The 24,869-nt window shown below is 42.1% G+C and overlaps 1 protein-coding gene across 1 annotated transcript in view; it reads right to left on the bottom strand.

Annotated features, from left to right (window-relative positions):
- Positions 1–1,427: 1,427 nt before the first annotated feature.
- Positions 1,428–24,869, bottom strand: part of LOC310943289 (neuropilin-2-like) — a gene marked incomplete at its 3' end in the record, with an annotated part of 85,765 nt that continues 62,323 nt past the window's right edge. Inside the window, exons 12-18 of the mRNA XM_083908830.1 lie at positions 18,464–18,538; positions 17,005–17,169; positions 13,462–13,730; positions 13,279–13,375; positions 12,156–12,188; positions 2,882–2,944; positions 1,428–1,750 (exon numbers count right to left, since the gene is read on the bottom strand). Coding sequence (XP_083764956.1) covers positions 1,428–1,750; positions 2,882–2,944; positions 12,156–12,188; positions 13,279–13,375; positions 13,462–13,730; positions 17,005–17,169; positions 18,464–18,538 — 1,025 coding nt within the window. The remainder of the gene's footprint in view (positions 1,751–2,881; positions 2,945–12,155; positions 12,189–13,278; positions 13,376–13,461; positions 13,731–17,004; positions 17,170–18,463; positions 18,539–24,869) is intronic.

Here is a 24,869-nt window from a genome sequence, read left to right as displayed (position 1 = left end):
CTCGGCCTCCTTTAAACACTTGTTTAGAGCCCGCGTGCACACACACACGGCTCTTTGGCAATCCATAGGTTGCAGTAAAACAATCACTGACATATTGTTCACACAGTGTCTGTCCATCATTTGGGCATCATACAGTTTGAAAAGCAAAAAAATATAGATATATACCAAAGACAAACTCTAGAATACTGAATCTAAAGCACGACTCCATAACAGCATGTTAGATTTAGATAGACCTCTAATTTACTGTCTTTCATTCTTACTTTACCTTTCCTCTATTCTTAAAGACTGATAATCTGTCATGGAAAATATGCCAAAAATAGAAAAAGGACTGAAGTAACAGTTAAGACATTGAAGTCCAACACAACGCTAAGAAAGTAAGTTTTAAAAATGACATAAGAGCTCTACAGGGCGACTACGAACTGAAGCTGGCTTCTCTTTACCGTTTTTTTTTTGTTGTTTTTTCCCAAACAGATACAAGTCTAAAACAAAACAGTCACCATTACTCTTCTATGCCACTGGTTTCACAAAGCACAGACCGAGGGCAGACAAAGGAGCGAGCAAATAATGGACGGAACTTATATCTAAAACAGAAAATGTCCTTTTTTTTCCCAACAAAAAAAAGAAAAAAGAAATCCTATTTTCCTTCTTTGCCTTTTAGAAATCTAGATTCATTTAAGTTGTGTGGTTTGATATCCTTTTGTGTTTCTTTAAGAGGGGGCGGTGTGGGGTATTAACTTGATATGTATTGATTTCAGTCAGTACCCACATTAAACAGTCCACAGGTGCTGAAGTCTTCACCAACATTCAGGAAACTGGAACTTTCTCATGTCTGCATGTCACATTCAAATTTGGCCTCGTGTTCAAATTTGGCCTCGTGTCAAAGGACACATTTGACGTTGCCCGTCTGCAGAGAACCAGCCACGGGGAAATGAGAATAAAATCTTCATTATGAATCCCATAACCGATCAATTCACCCGAGGCTGTGCAGTCATTTGGGGCCCAAGTGTCCAGATTGTCATGGGTTGCTCTCTCCGTTTCAGCTTCATCCCAGTGGCTGGCGGCGATATAGTCTATGGTAGTTCTGTCGCTCATATTCGTTTTATTCATTCCTTCATTCATTCACAGGCTTTTTTAGAATCGAGCAGGCTCTCTCCTGCAGGCAGAGGAGATACGGTATTGTAAGCAGTGGAAACTGGGGAGTTATAGATCATCGCGGCCTCATCGCACGGAGGGGACATCAAGATCATGAGTTACCCCGCGTTGGACATCGAGGGGGGAAAGAAGTGGGCAATGGGAATTGAAAAAAAACCAAAACAGATAGTGCTTCTTTTTTTGCTTTTTCTTTGTCCTTACTCAGAAGAAGAAGAAAATCCTTTGCAGGGCATCACTGGAATCATTTCATCCAGAGTTCTCTCCTGCCCTTGTCTTCACGCCTCCGAGCAGCACCTCTGTTGGTTTATCTTGACTTTATGCTTGATGCCGTCGTACAGCTCAAAGTTGTAGTTCTCCAGCGTCGTGGAGGAGCGCGAGGAGAGGCCGCTGTAGGAGCAGGTGCAGTAGAGGAGGAGGCCGGCGCAAACCGCTCCCAGCAGGACGCCGAGGGAGCTCATCACGATGATGGTGAGGAGGATGGGGTCCAGCGTGTACAGCCAGGCGTTGTCCTTCTCTGACACCAGGGTGACCGAGGGAGGGTCCATGTCAGAGGAGGACGGGGTAGAGAAGGAGGAAGGCCAGCCAGGGAAGACGTACTCTGGAGGGAAAGGGGAGAACTTTAGAAAACACATCTATACTTAATTAAACATGACTCGTTATCTGTCATAAGGAAGACCCCATAATGTGACTGTGTAAACAGATTTCGGTCCACACAACACAAGGAATACCAGATACACACACGCTCACATATGGGGAGTAAACTGTGATTGTTGCAGACAAATGTTTTCCAAGGTGCTCAAGAGGAAGCTGTCTGTTTCACTTTGTCTGCCAGTGAACATGAAAGACGTGGAAACACACTGACATGTCCACGTGTACACACACACACACACACACACACACACACACACTTCTGGATGCTCCGTCACAGACTTTTCACCTCTCACCACTGAGAGATTGTCACTACTGCCACAGGCGTTTTTTTTCCCCCCAACTGAAAAATCATAACTGAAACGAAAGAGCCGGAGGCGTGCCTCAGCATAAAGCACCGTTTTACAATAATGAATTCTATAACACAGTAAGACAGCGAGAGGAGAGGAGACGAAAGGAGATGAGATTAGAGTAGGATTAGAGAAAAGTAGAGTAGAGTAGAGTAGAATAGAGTACAGATGAGAAGGGTAGAGTAGAAAAGAGGAGAGAATATTAGAGAAGATTAGAGTAGAGACGAGTAGAATAGAGTACAAATGAGTAGGGTAGAGAAGAGTAGAAAAGAGTAGAGTAGATTAGAGATTAGAGAAGATTGGAGTAGAGACGGGTAGAGAGGATTCGAGTAGAACAGAGTAGAGTAGAGACGAGTAGAGTAGATAAGAGAAGATTTGAGTAGAGTAGTATATAGTACAAATGAGTAGGGTAGAGAAGAGTAGATTAAAGTAGGATTAGAGAAGATTAGAGTAGAGACGAGTAGAGTAGAATAGAGAAGAGTAGAGAAGATTATAGTAGATTAGAGAAGATTAGAGTACAGATGAGTACAGTAGAGAAGAAAAGAGTAGAGATAAGTAGAGAAGAGTAGAGTAAAGAAGAGCAGAGTAGAAAAGAGTAGAGAACAGTAAAGTAAAGAAGAGTAGAATAGAGTAGAGTAGAGACGAGTACAGTATAGAGTAGAGTAGAGACGAGTAGAGTAGAGTAGAGTAGAGAATAGTGTAGAGTAGAATAGAGTAGAGAAGCTTCTCACCTCCATTTCCTGGATGCTTTCCGTTGTAAACAGGATCTTTCCCGAAATCCATTGGTCTGGGGTCTGTTGAAAAGCAGAACGACAGCATTAATGTCAAGCGTCCAGTCGAGCCGCCTCTGAAACCTCGTGAACGCTGCGATAACATCTCCCCATCTCTTAAGTCGTCAGCGCACACAGCGACACTTGTAGATGGAAATCAAACACAATCAACCCAAAGAGTGAGTGATCTCATTGAGGCTTTCTAAAGAGATCAGGGAGAGGTTTACTCTAAAGCATTTTTGTTCATTGTTCACTTTACCATTTGGAAAATTGCTAAATATTTCACCCAGACTACTGCATAAAGCCAGTCAGTTTCATTATGTGATAAGCATCTGCACTCTTTTATTTGCTTAGAAATGAAAACAGAATGAGACGAAAGATAGCAAATAGATGGAGAACTGCAGGTGGATTGCCTTTATGTGGTGTTTTTTTTTAACCCACTCAAAAAGAGCCTCACACTACAATTCACTTCTACGGCACATGTGAGGACGATTCACGCACCTCCAGCCATCGGATTAGCTGACAATCGCTCTAACTCCTCACTGATTTATGTTTAAAAAAAAGACACGCGACAATCGAGTAGAAAAATATCACATTTATTAACGTCACATTCCCCACAACAACACATTCATTTCCAAGACCATGAAATGTAACAAGCTAAATCACCACTTTAAATATCTGAGGCAGGCCGTAGTGCAAGGCTGAGAGAAGCTTTGTCGGCTCAATTCTGCTTCAATTCAGCTTATAATCACGACGGGGGGAAAAAAAAGCAAAAACTGAGCGATACCTGGGCAGCTGATAAGCATTTATTGCGAAGGGCAATGAAACCAAAAACACATTATAAAGTGAAACCATCGTAGATATTCAAAAGATAAGGGGTGGAAAACTAATTTAGTACATATGAAAAAAAGATACGGAGACTCATTTCCTCTGTTAAGGTGAGGTCATTTTTCTACGAGACAATTTCAGGCACATTTAATCATCTATAGACAGCCTTTAGAAGCGTATAGTAGTCTACGGTTTGTACATTAAAACAACAAATGAACGCTCTTCAGAAATAAAATATTTGCACAAGACTTGAAAGTGAGACGATTTCCTTGAAACCAAATAAGTTATTAAGACTTTGGGCGCTTTCACACCTACAGTTCGATTGCTTTGGTCCGCAAACAGGCGTGGGTACGGTTTGCTTTCACATATGCATGGTTCTGAACGAACCAAAATAGGCTGCGGAGACCATCGGCACCGGAACCGGACTAACCCCCGATTTCCACCTGGCGCGTAACCGCCGTTACCGAACGCATTCGCCGCGGTCCCCGGAGCTGATCGCTTCCAGGCTAATCAATGTGAGCATTTCCACCGGGCACTCACCGTGGCTTCTTGTGTGAATACGGCTGGCTCGCAAAGCTAAGCCATAACGCGCCCGGTGGGGATTGAAGCTAGGCAGAGAACAGCGCAAAACCGCGCCGCTGAGGTGGAAATCCGGGGTTATCCCGTATCTCGCGCCCATAATGCATTAAACTAGAGCGTTTCGTCCGATTTGGTTTGGTTGCTTTCACACCAGAGGAACCGTACCAAAGTAGTTTGGATTTGGTGCGCACCAAAGTACCGAGATTACATTCACACCTACGCAATCGAACCGAACCACAGCATTTGGTGCGCACCAAATGCTGTAGGTGTGAAAGGTGTGAAAGCACCCGTTTTATATGTTGACGGATAATTGACCTCTGAAACCAAACACAAGAAACGACGCCATCTTTAACGCCTTTTTCCGATATTTCATCAACCAAACTTAAAGTGATGACGAAAACTTTTTTTTTTTTTTAAAGTTCATCCTTTGTCGTCTTTCCTGCTTTTAGCAGAGCTTAAGAAAAAATAGACTAACTTTCTGATCCTTCAAGAGCACAAAGAAAAGATTAACAGCAACATCATTCAAAATAATTGATAAACATGACATCATCAAGTCCAAAAAATCTATGAGACTGCATTAAACCCCAGATGCAGACAATGACCAATTAAAAAAAGAAAATCCTAAATATATATTAGCAGTGGTCTTAACAGAATCATATAATGGTGTCATGTTGTTTAATGAGATCATAAAAAGCATTTAAGTTATTGTGCAGGCACTAAGTCCCTGAAGTAGAACAAATCCCGCTAAGCTAAACACGGCACAGAGCAGTCAGAATGTAAATAAAAATGTATTAAAAACATCATTAAAACCTCATTTAAGACCGCACATGAAGTCATATTCTACATAATGTCGTCTCACGACAGACCCCGGACTCTAAATCCACCTTTCTCACAGTCCACTGAACGCACTGCAGGTCCTGACAAAACATTAGAACATCAACAGAGAGGTAGCAAAAGAGGCAGAGAGAAACACACCAGACACTTTCTGGACGACTGTTGAGCACTTTCTAATGATCTGGAGCTGGAAGCCCTCGGGCTACGATCCTGAGAAGAATCATCACGTGGATCTGAAAGGAGATTAAAATTCCCCGTAGCCCAATTTTCATCTCAACTCTCCAATTAGGAAAGAGCGAAAATGAAAAGAGGAGAGCTCTTTTATTCAGGCAAAGACACGGACAGCTCTTTGGCACCATATGCAGTTCCAGTGGGGCACAAGGACCTGTTAGTGCTTTCATTTGTAATATTTCTCAAGGAAGCAGAAGAGGAGGAGGTGGTGGAGATGGCCCGAGGGCTAGAAATGCTTACTGCAGGGTTTTATGAATGCAATCAGCTCCATTAACTAATTAGAAATATTAAAACGCTTCAAAGTAGTCTATGATAGAGAAGGGAAAGGGAAGTGAGCGAAGGTTGATTTAAAAGTGCCGCATGAGGAGACGCCAGCGCACTTTCCGCTTCTTGCAAAAAAAGTAAAGAGAGAGAGAAAGAGAAAGGATGAAAAGGAAAAGTGCACGAGCTGCACAACATAAATACTGTCATATATCATTGCTCTCTCTGAATTTCAGACCCCGCATTGATTGGGTTACAGCACAGGCCCCGCTAGAATGAGTCACATAATGTGTAAATCATACACAAGTCGATTGAAATGGAGGCGAGAGGATGCTGGGGAGGCAGAAAGTGGATACGCGAGAACAGAAAAAACTAAAGTGCTTGTTGATTAAAGTATGAAAGAAAATAAGTCTGCGCAGGGCGGGAATCTGCAAAGTGGCAAAGCGTGATTTCAAACGCTGAATCTGACAGCACGGTGGAGATTTAGAGATTTAAATGCAGGCACATGAGTGAATAATGTGCATCTCCATTATACTGTACAGTCGATTCTGCCAAAGAGACTTCTTTCATCAGCTTCTGTGTTTGAAACAAACGTGCTCTCCTCCTTCCAAACTCTCCTAACTCCAAACTCTCCTCTTGGAGTAAAAGGGAACTAAAAATCTATCTTTAGAAAGTATAGAAAGCTGTTTTTCAACCCCTTTCATCTCACTTCATCTCAGGGTGCATTCTTAGGGAGGAAGAGGGGGCCCTTCTCCTTGCACAGATTTGTTCTGTCCTCAATTTCTGCGCATCATTTTCTCTCCTACGATTTGTTTTTTTTGGGATTTACAATAAAGGGAAGGGAGGAGAATTAGAAACAGTTGAAAATGAAGGGGCAAAGGTACCAAATAACCGGTCTTTTCAATCCAAAACTAAGCAAAAAAAAGTTGTTGCTGAACATATAGCATATGCATGAAATGAAACTGGGACACATGTTGTTGTAAAATAGCTTAAAGCTGAGGATCTGATATCACCTAGCCCATGTCGCTAAAGTTGTTAAGATCATCTCAGTGAACACAACCAACACCAAGTATAAAAATAATCCCTATTATACACCAGAAGCACAATGTAAACTTACTGTGATCCGAGAGTACAAAGAAATAAACCGGTACTTAATTTTTGCAACCGATACATAAATAAATTATTTTTCCTCCCCATGATTCACAGTAACAGTAAAAATCAAATGACCAAGAAAAGTGCTAATGTTTTGTTCAACATTGCAAATATGCATCATTATGTATACATTTCAAACAAGAGATTAAAAATAAAGAAAGTAAAGATAATCTGAGTTGTCTGACAGTGTGTCGCGGTGAATGAAGTGAACTCAGTCGGTTATTTCCTGAAATAAAGAGCGAGACACTTTTTGTCACAGCTTGTTTGGTCTCTGTTTTAAAACGCACACTGTATATTATATTTGAACTTTCCAAGCTAATCTGCTGAAGATGCAACGACTAGATCCATAATCCAGGATTCCGATGAATTATGAGCAACAAAGTGAAGATTATACCATGCACACACCTGCACTCTCAATACGTCCGATTTAGATTCTCAGCTCTGTTTCACTCTGCCCTGTTTCCTGTATGCGGTGCATTCAATTTGGACATTAACACAGACGCAGGCAATGGAATAATATCCTTGAGATCCGGGCAACAAACTGTGTTAGCAATCATTCAGGTGACCGTGAGGCACGGCCTTGTTCTGGAGGTGAATAGTTTTAAAGCACTTCAAAAAAAAAAGAAAAAGAAATATAAGGTTGATACGCAGTGTGTGTGTGTGTGTGTGTGTGCATGCTCTATGTGTGACTTTTCAGCACAGGTTTCTCGCCCACAGACCGAAGAGGCAGCACACACGGTGGAATGCGTGAGCTGTCTATCAGTCACAGCTGAACGCTTTGGCACTAATTCTCCCCTTTACCTCTCTTCCCTTTTCTCCTCTTTATCTGTCTGTGTCACCTCCAGTCTGTGAAAAGCCAGCGAACAAATAAACTGCAGCTTCACTCAGTCCCAGAGAAAGAAAGAAAGAACGAAAGCTCCTTGCTCCTTTGATGCAGCACACGCACACACACACACACACACACTGTGACAGTGTGCACCTGTGTGTGTTTGTGTGTGTGTGTAAATCCCTTCATTCTCAGACAAGGCATTTGGAGGCAGGCAAGTGTCCAAGCTGCAGACTGGAGCAGCACAGAAGAGGGGGAAAAATAAGCTGTTTGCAAAGATGACATTGTACATTGTACTGTACACATCTTGTCCACACTCTGTTATTCTGTCTCATTTTCAGGTTGTGGTGCCTTCATCGGTCGCTCTCTCCCCAAAAAGTGTCAGAAGTCGTACTTCTTCTTCTTCTTGCGGCTCTTGCCGACAAACACACGTATTAAAAGTGCGTCCCGATCAGTCAGTCAAACCAGTAACAGTGTCCCAGAAGAGAGGGTAACACACCAAAACATTCTGATAACACTGCAGAATTCAAAGAGTCCAGTTGTTTCAACACTGGGAATCACAGCTGTCCTCCTTCTCCAGTCTGATGGTGAGCATAGGCTCGAGACTTGGCCCAGTACCTGGGTACAGGTGGTTCTGACTGGGGCTGTGGATCAGATTATAGTTGATGTTTTGGTTCTGGTAGCAGTTTTGGTGACTCTGCAGGTTTGGCTGCTGGCTGTTGTGGTACATCACTGAATGATGATGATGATGATGGTGATGGTGACCACTGCTGGTCTTCTTGGTCGCGCGGTGGTAGCGGTGGCAGCACAGTATCACCACCACCGTGACAGTGACCAACAGCACGGTGGCACCGACTCCAGCCAGTACATAGTACCAGAAGGTGGGGACGGGCTGCGCCATCACTGTGTCTACTGTAGGCTCCAATCCAGACATGGCACCCCCTGGAGGGCAGGAGGACACATTACTGGTTGGCTCAGTGCATGAGCAGAGGCAGACATGCACAGACCACAGCGGTGCTGTCAAACGTGGAACTGACTGTTGGGTGAACCTCGACCCCAGACAGCAGTTGTCAAATCATAACTGGAAATAGGCACGGGAGGTCTGTCAAGCTTTGGATTTCGCCACGTGTGTGTGTGTGTGTAGTGGGATGAATGCAAGGTACTAGTATTCTGCAAAAACATGTAAGCAGTGTATTATACTGTGTCTGTCTATATAGCTACAAGTAAAGCAATTATTACTTTCACGGCCAAGCTCATCTTATATACACTACCGTTCAAAAGTTTGGGGCCACTTTCCTTATTTTTGAAGGAAAAGCACTTTTTTTCAATGAATATAACATTAAATGAATCAGAAATACACTCTATGTCAATGTGGTTAACGACTATTCTAGCTGCAAACGTCTGGTTTTTAATGGACTATGTACATAGGTGTATAGAGGCCCATTTCCAGCAACCATCTCTCCAGTGTTCTAATGGTACATTGTGTTTGCTAATCGCGTTAGAAGGCTATTGGATGATTAGGAAACCCTTGAAAACTCTTCAAAATTTGAAAGGCAAAATTATTATTTTGACTAAAAATCACTATTTGTAATCTTGTCGCTGTCTTGACTATATTTTCTATTCATTTCGCAACTCTTTGGATCAATAAAAGTGCGACTTTTAATGGAAAACACACAAAAAATTGTATCGGTGACCCCAAACTTTTGAACAGTAGTGTATAAATAAATCCATATTTTTAGAGTATGTTAAAAACACCACAGACATTATGATGTTACGTGACGTTTATGCTCCAGCGAAAGTCATCACCGTTAACTCTGCGTCATCCTGACTGTTACTGTCAGCTTGTTTATTTGAATCCAAATCTGTGGTAGCTTTTCCTTTGTTTTGATCATGGATGGAGTTGTTAGTGTTGTCAGTGTTGTCAGTCAGGTGAAAAAACAATTTTGAATTTAGCGGAAATGAAGGTGATTACAGTGTTGAAAGAGTCAAGAGAGCAACAAGGAGAAGATGTTTTTGGTAAATGTGAAACCTCTACATGGAGGTGGTGACTACCAATCGCAATGCACGGCAAAAATAAGTGTCTCTGAATGCTGTTTGTTATATGTAGCTCCCTCTGGATGACGCAATCCTCCCATTCGTCCAGACATTCCAAAGAATTGCGAGAGAGTGTCATAATGCTGTGCGAGAATATAAAGCTTGACAGGCCTAGTAACACAAACTAAGGGGAAATTACAGTACAGGGGCAGTAAATCGATTATTATATTATTGCCTTTGTTGGTAGTCGGCAAAAGCAACAAGAGAATTCGGGGCATCATTACAGCATCAATATTTCAACATAAACTGCAGTCAGTCAACCTCTATCCTACGTCTCTACCCATTGGTTGATGCAAACGTCACAAGCACTAGCTGACACGCAGAGGCTCATGCCATGCGTTCACGTTCAATGCAAAGCCTTGAGTATGCAGCGACTGACTTGAACAAAGGGCGGGGGGGGGGGGGTGTTAAACACAGTCAGGTTTATCAGTTTCACTGAAGGGAGTCAAGTGGCAGGAGGAGGAAAAAAAAGAAAAAGAAACGATGGAGAACATTTCAGGGAGAGAGAAAGGATAAGAGAGGAGGAATTATTGGAAGAAAGAATGGAGGGAAATAGAGAGGGGTGGGAGAAAGTGAGAGGGGGGGGAGTGAATGGACAGAGAGCTAATCCCGCCATGATATCTTTAATCCTGCATTAAAGGGTTTGTCTGAAACTTCAATACTCTGTCAACTCGCTGTGAAAGGAACCTGCTGCGAGACAAGTTGTGAGAGGGAAGATGGCGGAAAGGAAAGCATGTGAGTGAGAAAGGAAAAGGAGGGATGAGGAGAAAGGAGACGTGTAAAGAGATATATAGAGAACCTCAAAGAAAGCAGGGAAAGTATTTGTGCTCGGCTTTTAAAATTCCTTCATTGTCTTTTTAGGGGTTTACATTTAGCTTTGATTGTAAAGCTTCACTCTAAGAACAGAAACTTCCAGTGGATGAAAACACAGATTGTTTTCAGAGCTGCAGAAACACTGTCCCTTACTTTTACTTTTTGGGAAAGGAAAGAGGACAAATAGAGGTTTGTGTCTCTGAATCTTACTTATTATAGATTCATTTCCAGGGCTTACTCATTACAAATCCTCCCTACAGTAATGGATGCCAGAATCTGCATGTGTGTGTATGCATGAGAGTGTGTGTCTGTAGCCCCCCCCCCCCCAACCTCCCACTTATTGGCTGATAGTCAAATATACTGAGTTGCCATGAAAACAAAAAACCCAAGTGAAGCTGCCCTCGTGCCATTAAAAGATGATTACATTATCAAAATTGTTGAAAATTGAATTTGGGGTTCGCGCTATAATTAGCCCCCGAAAGCGGCCGCCTCATTTTTAGCCACAGCATGTCCGCAGATAACGCAGCAAATGGTCCGACATCAATTAACTGCATAGCATCACACATGAAATCACAAACGAATAACTACAAAAAGCACAACAAAAACCTTGAAACACCTTGACTTCCAAAAAGAAAAACAGCCAAGTCATGTAAATGCACGGTCTATGAAAATAATAAGGTCAAATACTAGAATACTAGACGTGTATTTGTGTGTATTCTTTATAGATTTGGGGTTTCTCTGGTATCTGATTATAATTAAAAAGGTCTTTTCGATCCATTCACACACTAACAACACACAGACAAGGATGCCTTTTACTGCACTATACTTAACAGTATACATACAAAGTGACTGTGCACTTACTACTAAAAACAACTATGCTACTACCAATGTGGCCACAACTCACCAAATGAAACAACAACAAAACAATGCAATCATAAAAACTGACATACTCTTGATTTACAGAGAAAACCAACAGGAAACAGTCAAGAGAGAAGAAGAGAAACTCCTTATATGGTGCTGTATACTGAGAGCTAGAGCACAGGACATGTACACATGAATGACTCTCCTTGCTCTCTATAGTAGGAAAGCTTGGACTCATGGGTATTACTGCTTTTATTTCATTGAACACCAGGGAGGAAAAAGACCAGATGGAGGCTGTTCCACTCTGACCAATTCAACACTGACCTCTCAGTGTGAACCTGTGTCACCTTATGTGGTGTTAACATTACGAACACCTGGAAATGGCGCACTGCTCCAATGACTTACTGTGGAGTCTCTACATATTAAATTGGCGCCCTCATACGAGACGCAAGATCACACAAGATCACCAAGCCTGACATGCAGGGAGTCATGCTGCAAAAAAATGCAAAGGACTCATTCCAATCATGACTTTTTTGGCCCCCTAATATCAAACTTTCAACCAAAAATACATCCTGAGAACGTCTATTTTTTGAAGACAAATAAGAACCCACAGTAAAAGGATGTCCGCAATACTATGGCAACGTGTTATTTAAGTAACAAGGTTCAGGGCCAGTGCAGTGCTGCGAGCTGAGCTTAACGACAAGCAGGAAGCACAGATAATTTGAAGGGACAAATGGAACAGGAAGTGGAACTTACTGTTTATTCCAGGAGTTAAGGCAAGGAAGGGCTCTGGAAGAGAAAAGAGAGAGAGAAAACAACGTTATGATGATGTTTTAATCAACGATGGAGAGCAATGACTAAGCAGCTCATGGAACTCTTTTCAATGGTAAGAAGTAGTATTTATTCAATTCCAGGGCAGACAATATTGTATAGTGATTTTTGCTGTACTGTGACACGACTTCATAATCAAAGTGACATTATACAACTGTATTTGTCATCCGAGTTAACCGAGCAAAATTGGAATACAGATGAAATCCAAAATGGCAGCCCACTGCACTTTTTGAAAAGGCACTTGTTAGCCCTTTTTGACAAAATCAATGAAGATTTGCAGAGTCCCCAGTTTCTGCAGTTGTTTAAGGCAAATAAATCTTCCCGGATGACAGTTATTGGGAAGAAAACAGAGCATGTTGGCTGGTGGTACGTCTTTCCCGAATGTCTCTCCCTCCCTCTTTTATTCTGTCTGTCATTTCTCATTTTCTCTCCTGCTTTCAGCTTTCTGATCGGGGGAATGGCAAAGGAAAGAAAAGGAAGGGCGGAGGTGAGTTAAAGAGTCACGAGAGCAGGAACTGAAATTTAATGCTGTATATTATTATTTTGCCGGAGGATGTGACTTCTATATTTATTTACTATAATAAATGGCCAGTATGAAATACTAAAATACTGCAACTATTTATTTTTTTTACTGCTTGATGGTCCAGTGATGACTGATGTTGAAAGGGAAGAAGATGCTCAGTGTACGAAGGAGGAGGTGAGAGTGACAACGAACGAGAAGAAATATGTGAAGACTTGAGTAAAGGTTGGGTGGGGCGGTTGGTGCAGGAAGAAACTGAAGTGGATCGAGAGATGGAGATATAATGAAAGATAGATTAGAATCCATGCCCAAAGGCCATTTGTGGCCTACTTCCTCTTTTAATATATTTTTTCATAGTGTGTGTGTGTAAACGAGAAGTAGTTTCCCCCCCCTCTCCTGTCTCTCTCTCATCCTGTCTCTAGTGGAAACATAGCATAAATATGTTAAGGAGTGAGAGATCCAGACAGCAAGACGGTCTGCCTGACGAATTATTAATAATGATGATATCACACAGGTTATGGGACTTACGTGTACACTGCTCCAACTCTATGCTGTTGCTCATGTGGATGTTGTCGATTCTGATGTGGCCTCTGGTCGGGTGATCAAAAAAACCTTCAAACACCACCTAGAGGAGACACAGTTACACTACATCAGCCTCAACTGCACTGATAGACACTTAGAAATGACTGTCCCTTCGAAGGCAACACTTACCTGATACTCTTTGGGGCTCTGAGGCAGCACGGTGCGGCCCTCCCTCCAGTGGGGCCCCTGGTCTCCTTTAAGAGACCACAGCAGTGACTCCTCCTGGTCGCTGTCCCTCAGCAGGACCCTCAGGCTCCCCTGCGCCTCCCCCTGTATTTGGTAGTAGAAGAGGAGGCAGAGCGGACCTCGCTCTGGCCCCACCTCAGGGCTCAGGAGCCGGGCTCGCTTTCGCTGGGTGTGGGTGCCCGCATCTAGGTGGAGGTAGTTCCCCGAGAAATCTGGCAGAGAGGAAGAGACGGAGATGTGATGTTACATTTTGGTTGGGGCAACATATTATAAATAAAGGCAAAATACCAATACTAACCACTAGTTTCACCACTAAAAAACAAACGTTTGCAGCTAGAATAGTCGTTTACCACATTAACAATGTATATGTGAGTGTATTTCTGATTCATTTAATGTTATATTCATTGAAAAAGAGTGCTTTTCCTTCAAAATTAAGGACATTTCTAAGTGACCCTAAACCTTTGAAAAGGAAGTTACTGGACACCGTGAGATCTAAACACTGCTGAGAGACACAATGCACTGTGTGAACTCATCAGACAATGGTTGTTTATATCTAAAAGTTGCACAATGCATTTTTTGGAATAATTCTACAATGATACATTTCATAATTTGCGACACAGCAGGATGCAGTAAAGCAGCGGTTTGTGGGGTTCAAAAAGAGTTTAGTTTGTATTAGCAGCGCCATCACTCGCAGTTACACGAGGCTTAATCACAAACACAGTTAATGGATATGGATGCGAATGAACGCCATAACCATTCTGAGCTGTGACACTTCAGTCTGTTGCTCTCGCCCGTTATTTACTGTACATATGAACCTCGTCCTTTCTCTTTTCTGAGTCTGAACGCATTGGACGGAAAGATGGAGGGAGAGTGAAGGAAGTCAAGAGAAAGCAAGGGGGAAGTGGAGAAACATGACTGATTAAAAAAAAGAGAGTCAGAGAGATGGGGGGGGGCAGGACCATAACCATTAGCCTGCTGCTGTGTTTGGCTGTTTGTCTGTTATGGCCAGAGAGTAAAAGCTTCGCTGGAGCTGCAAATAGTCTTTTTATCGATGGACAGACAGCGAGTGTGACACTTCATAAGGAGAGAGTGAGAAAGAGAGAGAAGAGGAAGAATGTGGAGAAGAAGAAAAACAAAGCAAATGTCTGTCTGTCTGTCAGTTCACCTCCCTCAGGTAAGACGGGAAAAAAAAAAAAACCTTGGATAGATTTTGCATCACACTTAATGAATTATGGATTTGGGTTGAGGTAACTCTGATTCTTCACTTGGAGGCAATAATATAAAAAAAAAAAAAAAAAAAAAAAAAAACTGGGACCCAAATTACCGTTGCTCATTAAATACAGTTAGAGAAAAGTTGCAGTGTTTTTCCGTCTCTCTCTGCGTTTGATCTTGGCGAATGTACAAAGGGAGGGAATTAATTAACAACTCTCCATGGGAGGGAAAGGCAGGGATGCAGAAATGGCTCGGAAGAAGGGAGGGAAAATGTGTCTCTGTGTGTGTGTGTGTGTGTTAGAGTCTCTTTGCATCGGTGTTAATTCTACTGTCGGCATCTTTGTTTATGTTTATATCTGCATGTGTCTCAGTTCATCTGTCAGTCACTCTCTCTCTGTGCGTGTGTTTTGTTTATATGAAGTTCATCACGCTGTTCTCGTCTAGACATGTAGAGTATATTTTTTTGCATCAAGTGCATCAAGTTTGTGATGAACTCCAATCCTGCAATGTGTCATTATATTATACATAGTGCTGGGCACTAGGTTAACGCACGATAACGTATGACGCGTTTCCATGACGACTGACCGGAAAACGACAAGTGGGACGTCATGTTTTACGTGCCACTACACCGGAGACTAGGCACCGTCTACAAGTTAGCTGCATTAGCTCCTTTAGCACCGTTAGCACGCCTACAGTGGAACTGGAGCAGTCTGTTTATTCAACGAAAAGAGCAGTGCTACAAATAACCAGCGTACCTGTGCACTGCGTATGTGTGCCTCTGTTTTTAAAGTTTAGCGTTACTTTAGAGACTCATTTTGACAATCGGGAGTCACGTAAACATAACGTCACGCGCATTTATTTCCATTCAGTCATCATGGAAACGCGTCATGCCTTAACGTGCGTTAACATTGTCCTTTTTTGTCTCAATGTGATGATGATGATGGTCTTTAACTCAACAAATTAGTTTAAGGAGAGAGATAGAGGTTGTAGTTTTTGGTTAAATAAACAGCGACAGTTCCCACGATCTTTGTCACACCCAAGTGGCAACCCACCATGATTTGAAGTCATTGCCATCTTGATTTATTTTTGCTTTGGTTTGTACCTCAAAAAAACACATGATGCAAAAAGCACATGAAAGAAATAGCATCAAACGTCGGAAAAAAAATGTTGGCAAATTATACGTTCTTTTCGCATTCTTTCAATCCCTCGCTTATCATTAGCTGTGCCATTTTTCGACACTGGTTTCCGTCAAATCTCAAGAGAGTCTCAGTCTATCCGAGATCAAATAAGTAACTTGTGACCTCTGATTTGGTCTTATTTTCTCTTTTAAAACTCCAAAAATGTGTTCGGTTATGAAAGCTGGAGGAGGAAGGTTTGATTTGCATTCCGAGACAGCTGACAGAGAGGCGCCCTGATGTTGCTGTAGAACAAGACTTAACGTCATGTTGCTGTCTAACGCTGAGGCAGGGATGCTGCTAAGTCAATTATACACACACACACACACACACGCACACACACACACACACAGAGAGAGAGAGAGACACACACACTCATCCTGCCTTATGTCACACCATAGTCTGTTTAGAAAGGAGCTGATCAGTCAACCGTTAACTGGAGAGCTTCAAGAAATACAAAGAAAACCTTTGGCAAGGTCAGTGTGTGTGTGTGTGTGTGTGTGTGTGTGTGTGTGCAAGAGTCCTACCTTGACTCTTGTGAGTAGGTGTGTGTGTGTGTGCGTGCGTGCGTGCCTAAGGGAGAGCTTAAGAGCTAAGGCAGCACTTCTGTCAAAGCCATCATCCGACATATCTGACCGCTCTGGGCTACGTGTGTGTGTGCTTCATGGGTGTGTAAGTTCAGTACAGTGTGTGTGTGTGTGTGTGTGAGAGAGATGGAGTGAGCAAAGTGGGGAGGTAGGTGTAATAATGAACAGTCTTGCCGTCTTGTAAAAGATGGACAGATGCGCGGAAAACAGCCAAGAACTGTCAGAGAAACGGGTGAGAGGTCAGTGAGGAGTGAGGGAGGTAATCACATGGACTGAGCGAGAGGGTGGTAAGAGAAGAAAAAAAAGGAGAATTATATGGGCATGGACTGACAGAAGCATGTTAAACTGTTCAAATCTTTCTTAACAAGAAATGAGAGGATGGAGGCCAAGAGCAGGAAAACAGCGGAGACCGACACAATGTGAGATATATCAGAAGATCAGAGGGAAATCCTTGCATTACTTGATCGAACACTTTGCGATTTGTTGTGATCGGCGACACATCTGTTACTCACTGTCTGCTCCCAGTGCCAGGTCCTGTCTGGTTTCGTGCGCGTCGTGTCCGGCTGAGCTGCTGCCGGCCGTGTGCAGAGACCAGCTAACGCCCGAGTGAGGATCGGCCGACCAGCCGCACAGGCTCTGCTCAAAGTCGCACACCGCCGACAGGGACGGAGTCGTGGCTGTGGGGACGTGAGCGAGAGAGAGACACAGATTGAGAATAAATTTGACATTGGCAAAAGACATTTCAACCTTTTTTTTCCCTCCCCCTCAGCTTTTGAAGATCCATTTTATGAGATCTGATTCCATAAAGGCCCGGCTCTACTTTTTTTTTTTATTTTAAAAGTGCCTTCGTAGAGAGTGAGATGTTTTGGCAACGGTGAATATGAAATTATGACAGCTCAATAAATCACAGTGAATGTAAATATTAGGGTGAAAGAGCAATGATGTGGAGAGTGAGAATAGGATAAACAGAGGGAAAAAAAACTGCTAAACGGAAGACAGGATATTATATTTATACACAGCAACAAAAATAATGTAGATTATTAGAAAATCATATTTTAAAAGCTGTATTAAGTCACTGCGTTCAGCGCAACGGTTCATCAAGGACTTCATTAAAGGAGCTATTTGTACGTTTCCTCCGCTGCCAAATGTGGCTTCTTGCTGGGAGCAGGCGGTAACGACGGGTTGCTCGCCAAAAGAGCTTCAGCCACCATTGCCTTCGCAAATGGTTATAATCCACACTCTGTGCACGGCTGCCTCTCGAGGGGTAAACTTGACGCGACCATGACTCTTTGTTGGAATGCGATGAGACGGGGCCAGGCCGGGGCGGGGATAACTGGTTAGCATGCAGATTTGAGTCGAAAGCAAAGAAGTGACAGAAATAAACGCGCAGAAAAAGAGAGAGATAATACTGGTGTTGGCTTTCCAGTGAAAGCTCTTGGGGGAACTTGATGCTAAACTTGCAAATGTTCTGCTTTATTGGAGAGTAAACAACTGCTAATCCGAACATTGACTATGCAGTTATGGTAAAATGCACATATATCATCTTTAAAATACAGCAGTGCTGGCCTGACCTATAGCTCTGAAACCATATTCCCAGTGCACATGAGCGCGCACGCATGTGTGTGTGTGTGTGTGTGTGTGTGTGTGTGTGTGTGTGAAGAGACCAGATCCTCCGACTGTGAGAGCTTATTTTCACTCAACCAGAGATTCCTGTGGGACTCTTGAATCTCCGAGCTTCAAAGCTCAGAGGCTCCACGGTGCATGATGACATCATGACTTTGACCTCAAGAGTGTGAATGTGTGTGTGTGTGTGTGTGTGTGCGAGAGAGTGTGAGTGTGTGAAGACGAGACACAGGGAGAAAATGAATGTATGAGTACTTCTAAGAAATCTGTAAGCGTACTGTAAGTGTGTGGGGATAGAATGCGTGAGAACGATTGAAGTACAGTATGTGCGTGTGTGTGTGCATTTACCAGGTCTCAATGCAGCGCTTGTCAGTTCCACTCTGGGCACAGTGGGGGTCACTGTGTCGGGCACAGTGGTGGTTTCTATCAAAAGGAAGAAAAAAAAAAACGACAACAACAATAAAAGGTTAAAAGAAGAAAAGATGTCACACATGCACTTTATCATCCCACAAACCTAATTTTATTCATACTATTTATTAATTTGACAAAGATGTAGCGCAGGGCATTGTTTATAGGATTGTCTAAACATAGCTTTTTCTTGTGTAAGCTTTTTAACTGCAAAACGATAATGGAAAACATAAAAATGGTTACAGCAATGACTAAAAATAACAATTACAGGCAACAAAATGCAATTCTAAGACTGTAAAGTTAATACAAGCACGACCATGAGCTTATTTAATCATGTTTAATTTCCATTGTAGAAACACTAACAGAGCCTTTTTTTTTAAAGTTTCACAATTTGTTCTACCGCTTCTTCACCGCTCAGTGAAAATCCGAATATCTCAACTGTGTGCAGCTGCGAAGCCATCGCCTGACATCTCGTACAGTAACTAATGATGTTTGCACAGACTTCACTATTGTTTTCCACGGCTGCGAATTAAGGGCTGGAGTTTGTTATGATCGGCGCGGTGACGGAGTGAGCTGAAGGACCAGAGCAGAAGAAGACTGTGTGCTTCACTGCTTATTTTATCCTCGTCAGGTTCACGCGCGTACACGCTCACCGCTGCGATGATAGATGCTGCTCTCACACCGACCTTGGTGCCCAGCAGCATGTAACCAAGTGTATGATAGATAAATCAAACACACACACACGTCAGCAGTGAGGTATGTCAACCCCAAGACTTTCTGGTCTTAATAAGCAGTTTTCTCTTCTTTTTAAAACGACCCTGAATGTCTTAAAACACGTGGTAGGTGGTGCACATGCGTGTCCATACACTGACGTAAGGGAACAGACGATTGGTTAACGTGGCTCAAAGCTGACACCACAAACTCTTCACCAAATTCTCTCCTTGCTCTGTCTCTAATTTTTCTATGTCCTCTTTCCCTTCTTTTCCCCTCCTTCATATGTCCTTCTGCTCTGTAAATCCCCTCCATCTTTTCTTTTATCTTCTCCCTGTATTTGTCATAATAAATCTGACCAGCTTCGCTTAAACCACCATCAGCACCACATGCACACACAGTCCATGTCTATTTCCCTCTGCCTCTCCAGCATCGAGGTGAAACTCTATCTAGTGTTGTTTCTTTCACTCTTTTTTTTTTTTACCACAACCACAATTTTCTTCTCCATAACTCTTTCTCTTGTTCTCTTTGTCATCTCTCCCCGAGGCATATTTTGATTTCCACTCACTGTCCCCTCGCTTTTGTCCGCCCTGCAGTTCTTCCTATCGCTCTTTTGTTAAAACTTTGCTCTTTTTCCTTGCAATCTCTCACTCTCTCTCTCCCCCCCATCCCTCCCTCCGTCAACCTTTCAGACTTTTTTTTCTTTGTGCGGCGACTCGGTCTGGTGGTACTGCTCATTGGATCTAACCACCAGCTCTGTAAATGTGAGACCACAGTTGTTTGATTTACTGCCTGTTTGGTCATTCTAAATGTTTCCATGAGTCCCCGGGTGATCTCTCTCTCTGTGGGTGTCACATGTTTAGTACGAACTCTTAACCTTTGCTAATAGCTTTGAGTTAATTACAGCATCTAGGTTCTTCCTCCAACGTGTCTTGTGTGTGTGTGTGTGCGCGCACATGACTTGATTGAATTGTTTATGCACGGCGGTAACAGCGGCAACATTAACGCACATTAACCCATGGCGCGGTTCCATGACGACTGATCGAAAAAAGACGTGCGTGACTTCATGTTTATGTGTCGCTGCACCAGAGTCCAGGCACCGCTTACCAGTTAGCTCCATTAGCTCCTTTAGCGCCGTTAGCACGCCTGCAGTCGAACTGGAGCGGTCTGTTTATTAAACGAAAAGAGCAGCGCTACAAATAACCAGCATACCTGTGTACTGCGTATTTGTTCCTCTGTTTTTAAAGTTTAGCATTACTTTAGAGTACATATGTCAAACTCAAGGCCCAAGGGCCAGATGTGTATATCATATTTGTAACTTGAATAAGTGATGAATACAGAAAGTTATTTAGCAATATGCTACGGAATAGTTAGCTTTATTTTATGTTATATTTGGTTACATTTAGTTACATTTATTCTGTGTGACAGTTACATCTGGCCCTTTGACGGTAACCATTATGATGATGTGGACCTCAGAGAAAATGAGTTTGACACCCCCGCTTTAGAGACTAATTTTAACAATCGGGAGTCACGAAAAAACATGACGTCATGCACGTCTTCTTCCGGTCAGTCGTCATGGAAACGCGACATAATTAATTAGTTAATGATATATTAACTAAAAAATATATTTTTTGGTCCTCACAAAACCACAAATACAAGAACACGCACACTCACACGATTAGATATTAACATAGGATAAGTAGCTACCAACTGCTGGCATTAAGCTGTTTTAACTTGGTGGCCTTTACCACTGTAATTAGCCCCCTGTATGCAGAGAGAGAAAGAGATGAAGCCTGGAACGTAACCCTTTCCACCTTTCACCACCATTTCCCTCATTAGTGACCACACACCACACACACACACACACACACACACACACACACACACACACACACACACACACACACACACACACACACACACACACACACACACACACACACACACACACACACACACACACACACAGCTCCCTCCGTCCTCCTCCCCACTCTTCATCATTCTCCATATACTGTAGCACAGTTCTTTCCATCCACGAGTGTCTTATCTGTAAATGACTCTAAATTACATTTTTAGTGTTGTTCTAAATAAATGATTTCAAACCCAGAATATGAGGGAATTAATCATCTTTTCAGCCGCTGTATACTGCGGAGCTGATGGGTCACCACTGAGTTCACCACTGAGTTACCGTCGCTTGCCATGACTCCTCATATGTTTTGCTTATCACAGACACACACACACACGCACACACACATACAAAATCTGCTGACTGTGCATGTTGCGGCGGAAACAGAGAGATGAAAACTGTTCAATTATGGAAAGAGCTCTGGGTATAAATCTACCTCTGTCAGCCTAAATAATGACTACTGACACAGTTTGTGAGTCTGTGTGTTTGTGTGTGGGAGAGGCTGAATGTTGTCACTACTCCAATGATTGTGACATGGTGCGTCAGTGTGTGAGTGAGTGTGTGTGTGTGTGTGTGTGTGTGCGGAGGATTTCTTTTACTTAACGACTATGCGATTGACTGGCAGACTGAATGGCAGAGTGTGCGTGTGTGTGTGTGTGTGTGTGTAGCACAGAAATATTCCTCTTTATAGTAAAATGTAACAGGGATTCTTACCACCAGGCATCTTTTCACTGTACATAGTATTTTCTATTTAAAAAGACATTTTCCCTACATATTGTATGAGCTGAAAATCCCAGCAACTATTATTAGTACAGCACAGTGGCCAGATATAATAATAATGTGTGCATTACTGAAATTGTACATTGTGTTTGAAAGGCTAGCTGAGAACTAGCTAGCCTATAGCTATCTAGTTTCTCTCAGCTAGCTAGGCCACTGTGCATCCATTAACTGTGCATAGTATTTTCTATTTAAAAAGACATTTTCCCTACATATTGTATGAGCTGAACATCCCAGGAACTTTTTATAGTACAGCACAGTGGCCAGGTATAATAATTGTGCATTACTGAAACTGTATGTTTGAAAGGCTAGCTGAGAATTTGCTAGCCTTTAGCCATCTAGTTTCTCTCAGCTAGCTAGACCACCGGACATCTATTAACTGTGCATAGTATTTTCTATTAAAAAGACATTTTCCCTACATATTGTATGAGCTGAAAATCCCAGAAACTATTTATAGTGTAGCACAATGGCCAGATATAATAATAATTTGTGCATTACTGAAATTGTGCGCTGTGTTTGAAAGGCTAGCTGAGAACTAGCTAGCCTTTAGCTAGCTAGTTTCTCTGCTAGCTAGTTTCTCTCAGCTAGCTAGAAACAAGTTCCTGATGAAGAAGGATTAGAAAGTTGTGGGTTAAAACTGGTTTTAATACCAGTACTATAAGAAATAACAGAATTAAATGTTTAAGTACAACATCAAATGAGAAGTAATAGTTGAAAACTTGAGTTATTTCACATGAAAAACACATATGAGAGATCTCAATGTAAAATCACACAAAACCAAGTGTAGGTTTGTACGTATAGTTTTAAATGCAGATATAATTATGACTCCCACTGCCTAAGATTATAAGGTGGGAAAATAAGTTCTTTACAGCTCTTTCCAGGCTAAATGCCTAATTGGCTCATTGTTCAGAAGGCACTTTTTTTTTTCATGGCGAATGCTGCACCGGAGACGGACCGCAACTTTTAAATGGGGGGGAAAAGAGTTTCTGTAACCCAGCAAAAATCTATTGGCAGCACAAGAAGAAGCTGTGGTTAAAAAAAGAAAAGAAAAGGGAAAAAAAAGCTTGAGCTATGAGCTCAACAGCTGAGGCACAAGAGGCAAAGATGCTCTTCATGTCAGGAAACTAATGACAGTGAATTGCTCATTAGTCCACTGTGCAACAAAGCACCACGAGGTACACACGAGGCTGTAATTATAACTTTAAGTGTCAGGCTAAGTGCAACAACAACCCAGATGATATATAAAAAAAGAGGGTGCTGGCATTGAATGGTTAACTACATCAGTGAACCTCAGTCAGCTACAAAGGAAATGAGTTGGAGTGAAGCCAAACAAAAAAAAAAAAACATTAAGCAAGTACGCCATTAAATTCTCCAGAGAAGAGGGGGCAACTTTCTACATCACCAAGCAGTAATATGTTAACAAGGATAGGTTTTTAAATCAGCAATATAAAACTGCAAGGACACTGACACACTGGGTACGTTTGGGGTCATTGATTATAAGATTTTACTTTTTCAACATAACAGATATTAAAGGTACCATATGTAAGAATGTGGCCAAAAACGGTTACTACGTTCAAATTCAAAATACCGAGGTCTTTTAGGTTTCGTTTTCTGATGTAACTGGCAACCCGTGGTTGCTCGGCAGCAAAGACTCTACTGACTGCAATGATTGGTAGACAGTGGTAGGTGGCGCCACATGTCAAAACATGATTTCAAAACATAAACATGATTTGCAGTCTGCAAAATATTTTTGTACGCATATTTTGGCTGTACCGTTGTTGGTGAGTTCAGTTTGTTATATGAACATTATTCCTGAGTCTCTATGACATTAGGTGGATTTTATGGCCAGTTGCTTTAGATTTATTACATAATGCACCTTTAATGAACATCAGATAACAAAACACCTAAAGTTACATATGGGATTTATGTTTATGCCATTTCAAATGCGTGGATAGCTGGAAGAATGAAAGAAGAATCATAGATGTAGAAGACGAAACAAAAAAGGCCGTATCTGCAAAGACACACTGGGCCAAACCTAAATATTTAAACACAAGGATTTTTGTACAGAGACACATATAAACACACGGGGCACTAACAGTGAACCTGTGCCCAGTCTTAAGTGTTTCATTGTGTGATATCTCAAGGAGGAAAAGCTTCAAAACTTAACTGTCCTGAATTGAAACAGACATGAGTGTATATGCTTTTTCTTGTATCTGCTGCAGTGTATGACTCCATTCCTGTTCCTCTAATGAGAAGTGGGTTAAATGGTCTGAGGAGAGTTTAGCCACAAACATCTGCACACTCCACCAACCTAACATTATTTTCCATTCCTTTAAAAGACCTGGATATGTTCCTCAACTTTAAATAAATCATGGAATCAACAGCATGCAGTTGTTGTTTTTTTTGGATGGATTAAGTCTTTCTCAAACCAAATGTGTGAAATAACTATTGATGAATTAAATAATGATTAATATAATCCTGTCTAGCCACTAATAAACAAAACCTACAAGGAATCAAACTGTTGGACAGGATGCATTCATTATGGTTTCATTACTTAAGAAATAATAATATTTGCAATCTGGTTGTTGTCACTGGTGGCAAATGAGGTGTTTGTGTAATCAAATTGATCTTTGAGGGGGAGGAAGACGAGAGAGAGGAGTGGGTGTAACTTAGGACACGACACACCAATCGCATGGAATCTGGAGAGGAGCCACGGCTCACATGTGAAAGCGATCAGCAATGCTGGAAACTCTCTCTGTGTGTGTGTGTGTCTCTCTCTTGGCTAAACCTGAACGATTGGATGGAAACCTGGAACAGCAGAACAATTCGAATGTTCTAGAACCAGAACTCTAAACAACATTCCCACAAGGGAATCGTGTGTGTGTATAACTGTGGATGTGATTTTGTGTGTTTCTTCTGTGTCTAAACATCAGTTGACATGTAACTGACGCA

The sequence above is a fragment of the Microchirus variegatus genome (genome assembly GCF_963457635.1).
Source record: "Microchirus variegatus genome assembly, chromosome: 22".
Lineage (NCBI taxonomy): Eukaryota > Metazoa > Chordata > Actinopteri > Pleuronectiformes > Soleidae > Microchirus > Microchirus variegatus.
Note: the sequence above shows the minus strand (reverse complement) of the source record. Positions and strands in the feature narration are given on the sequence as shown.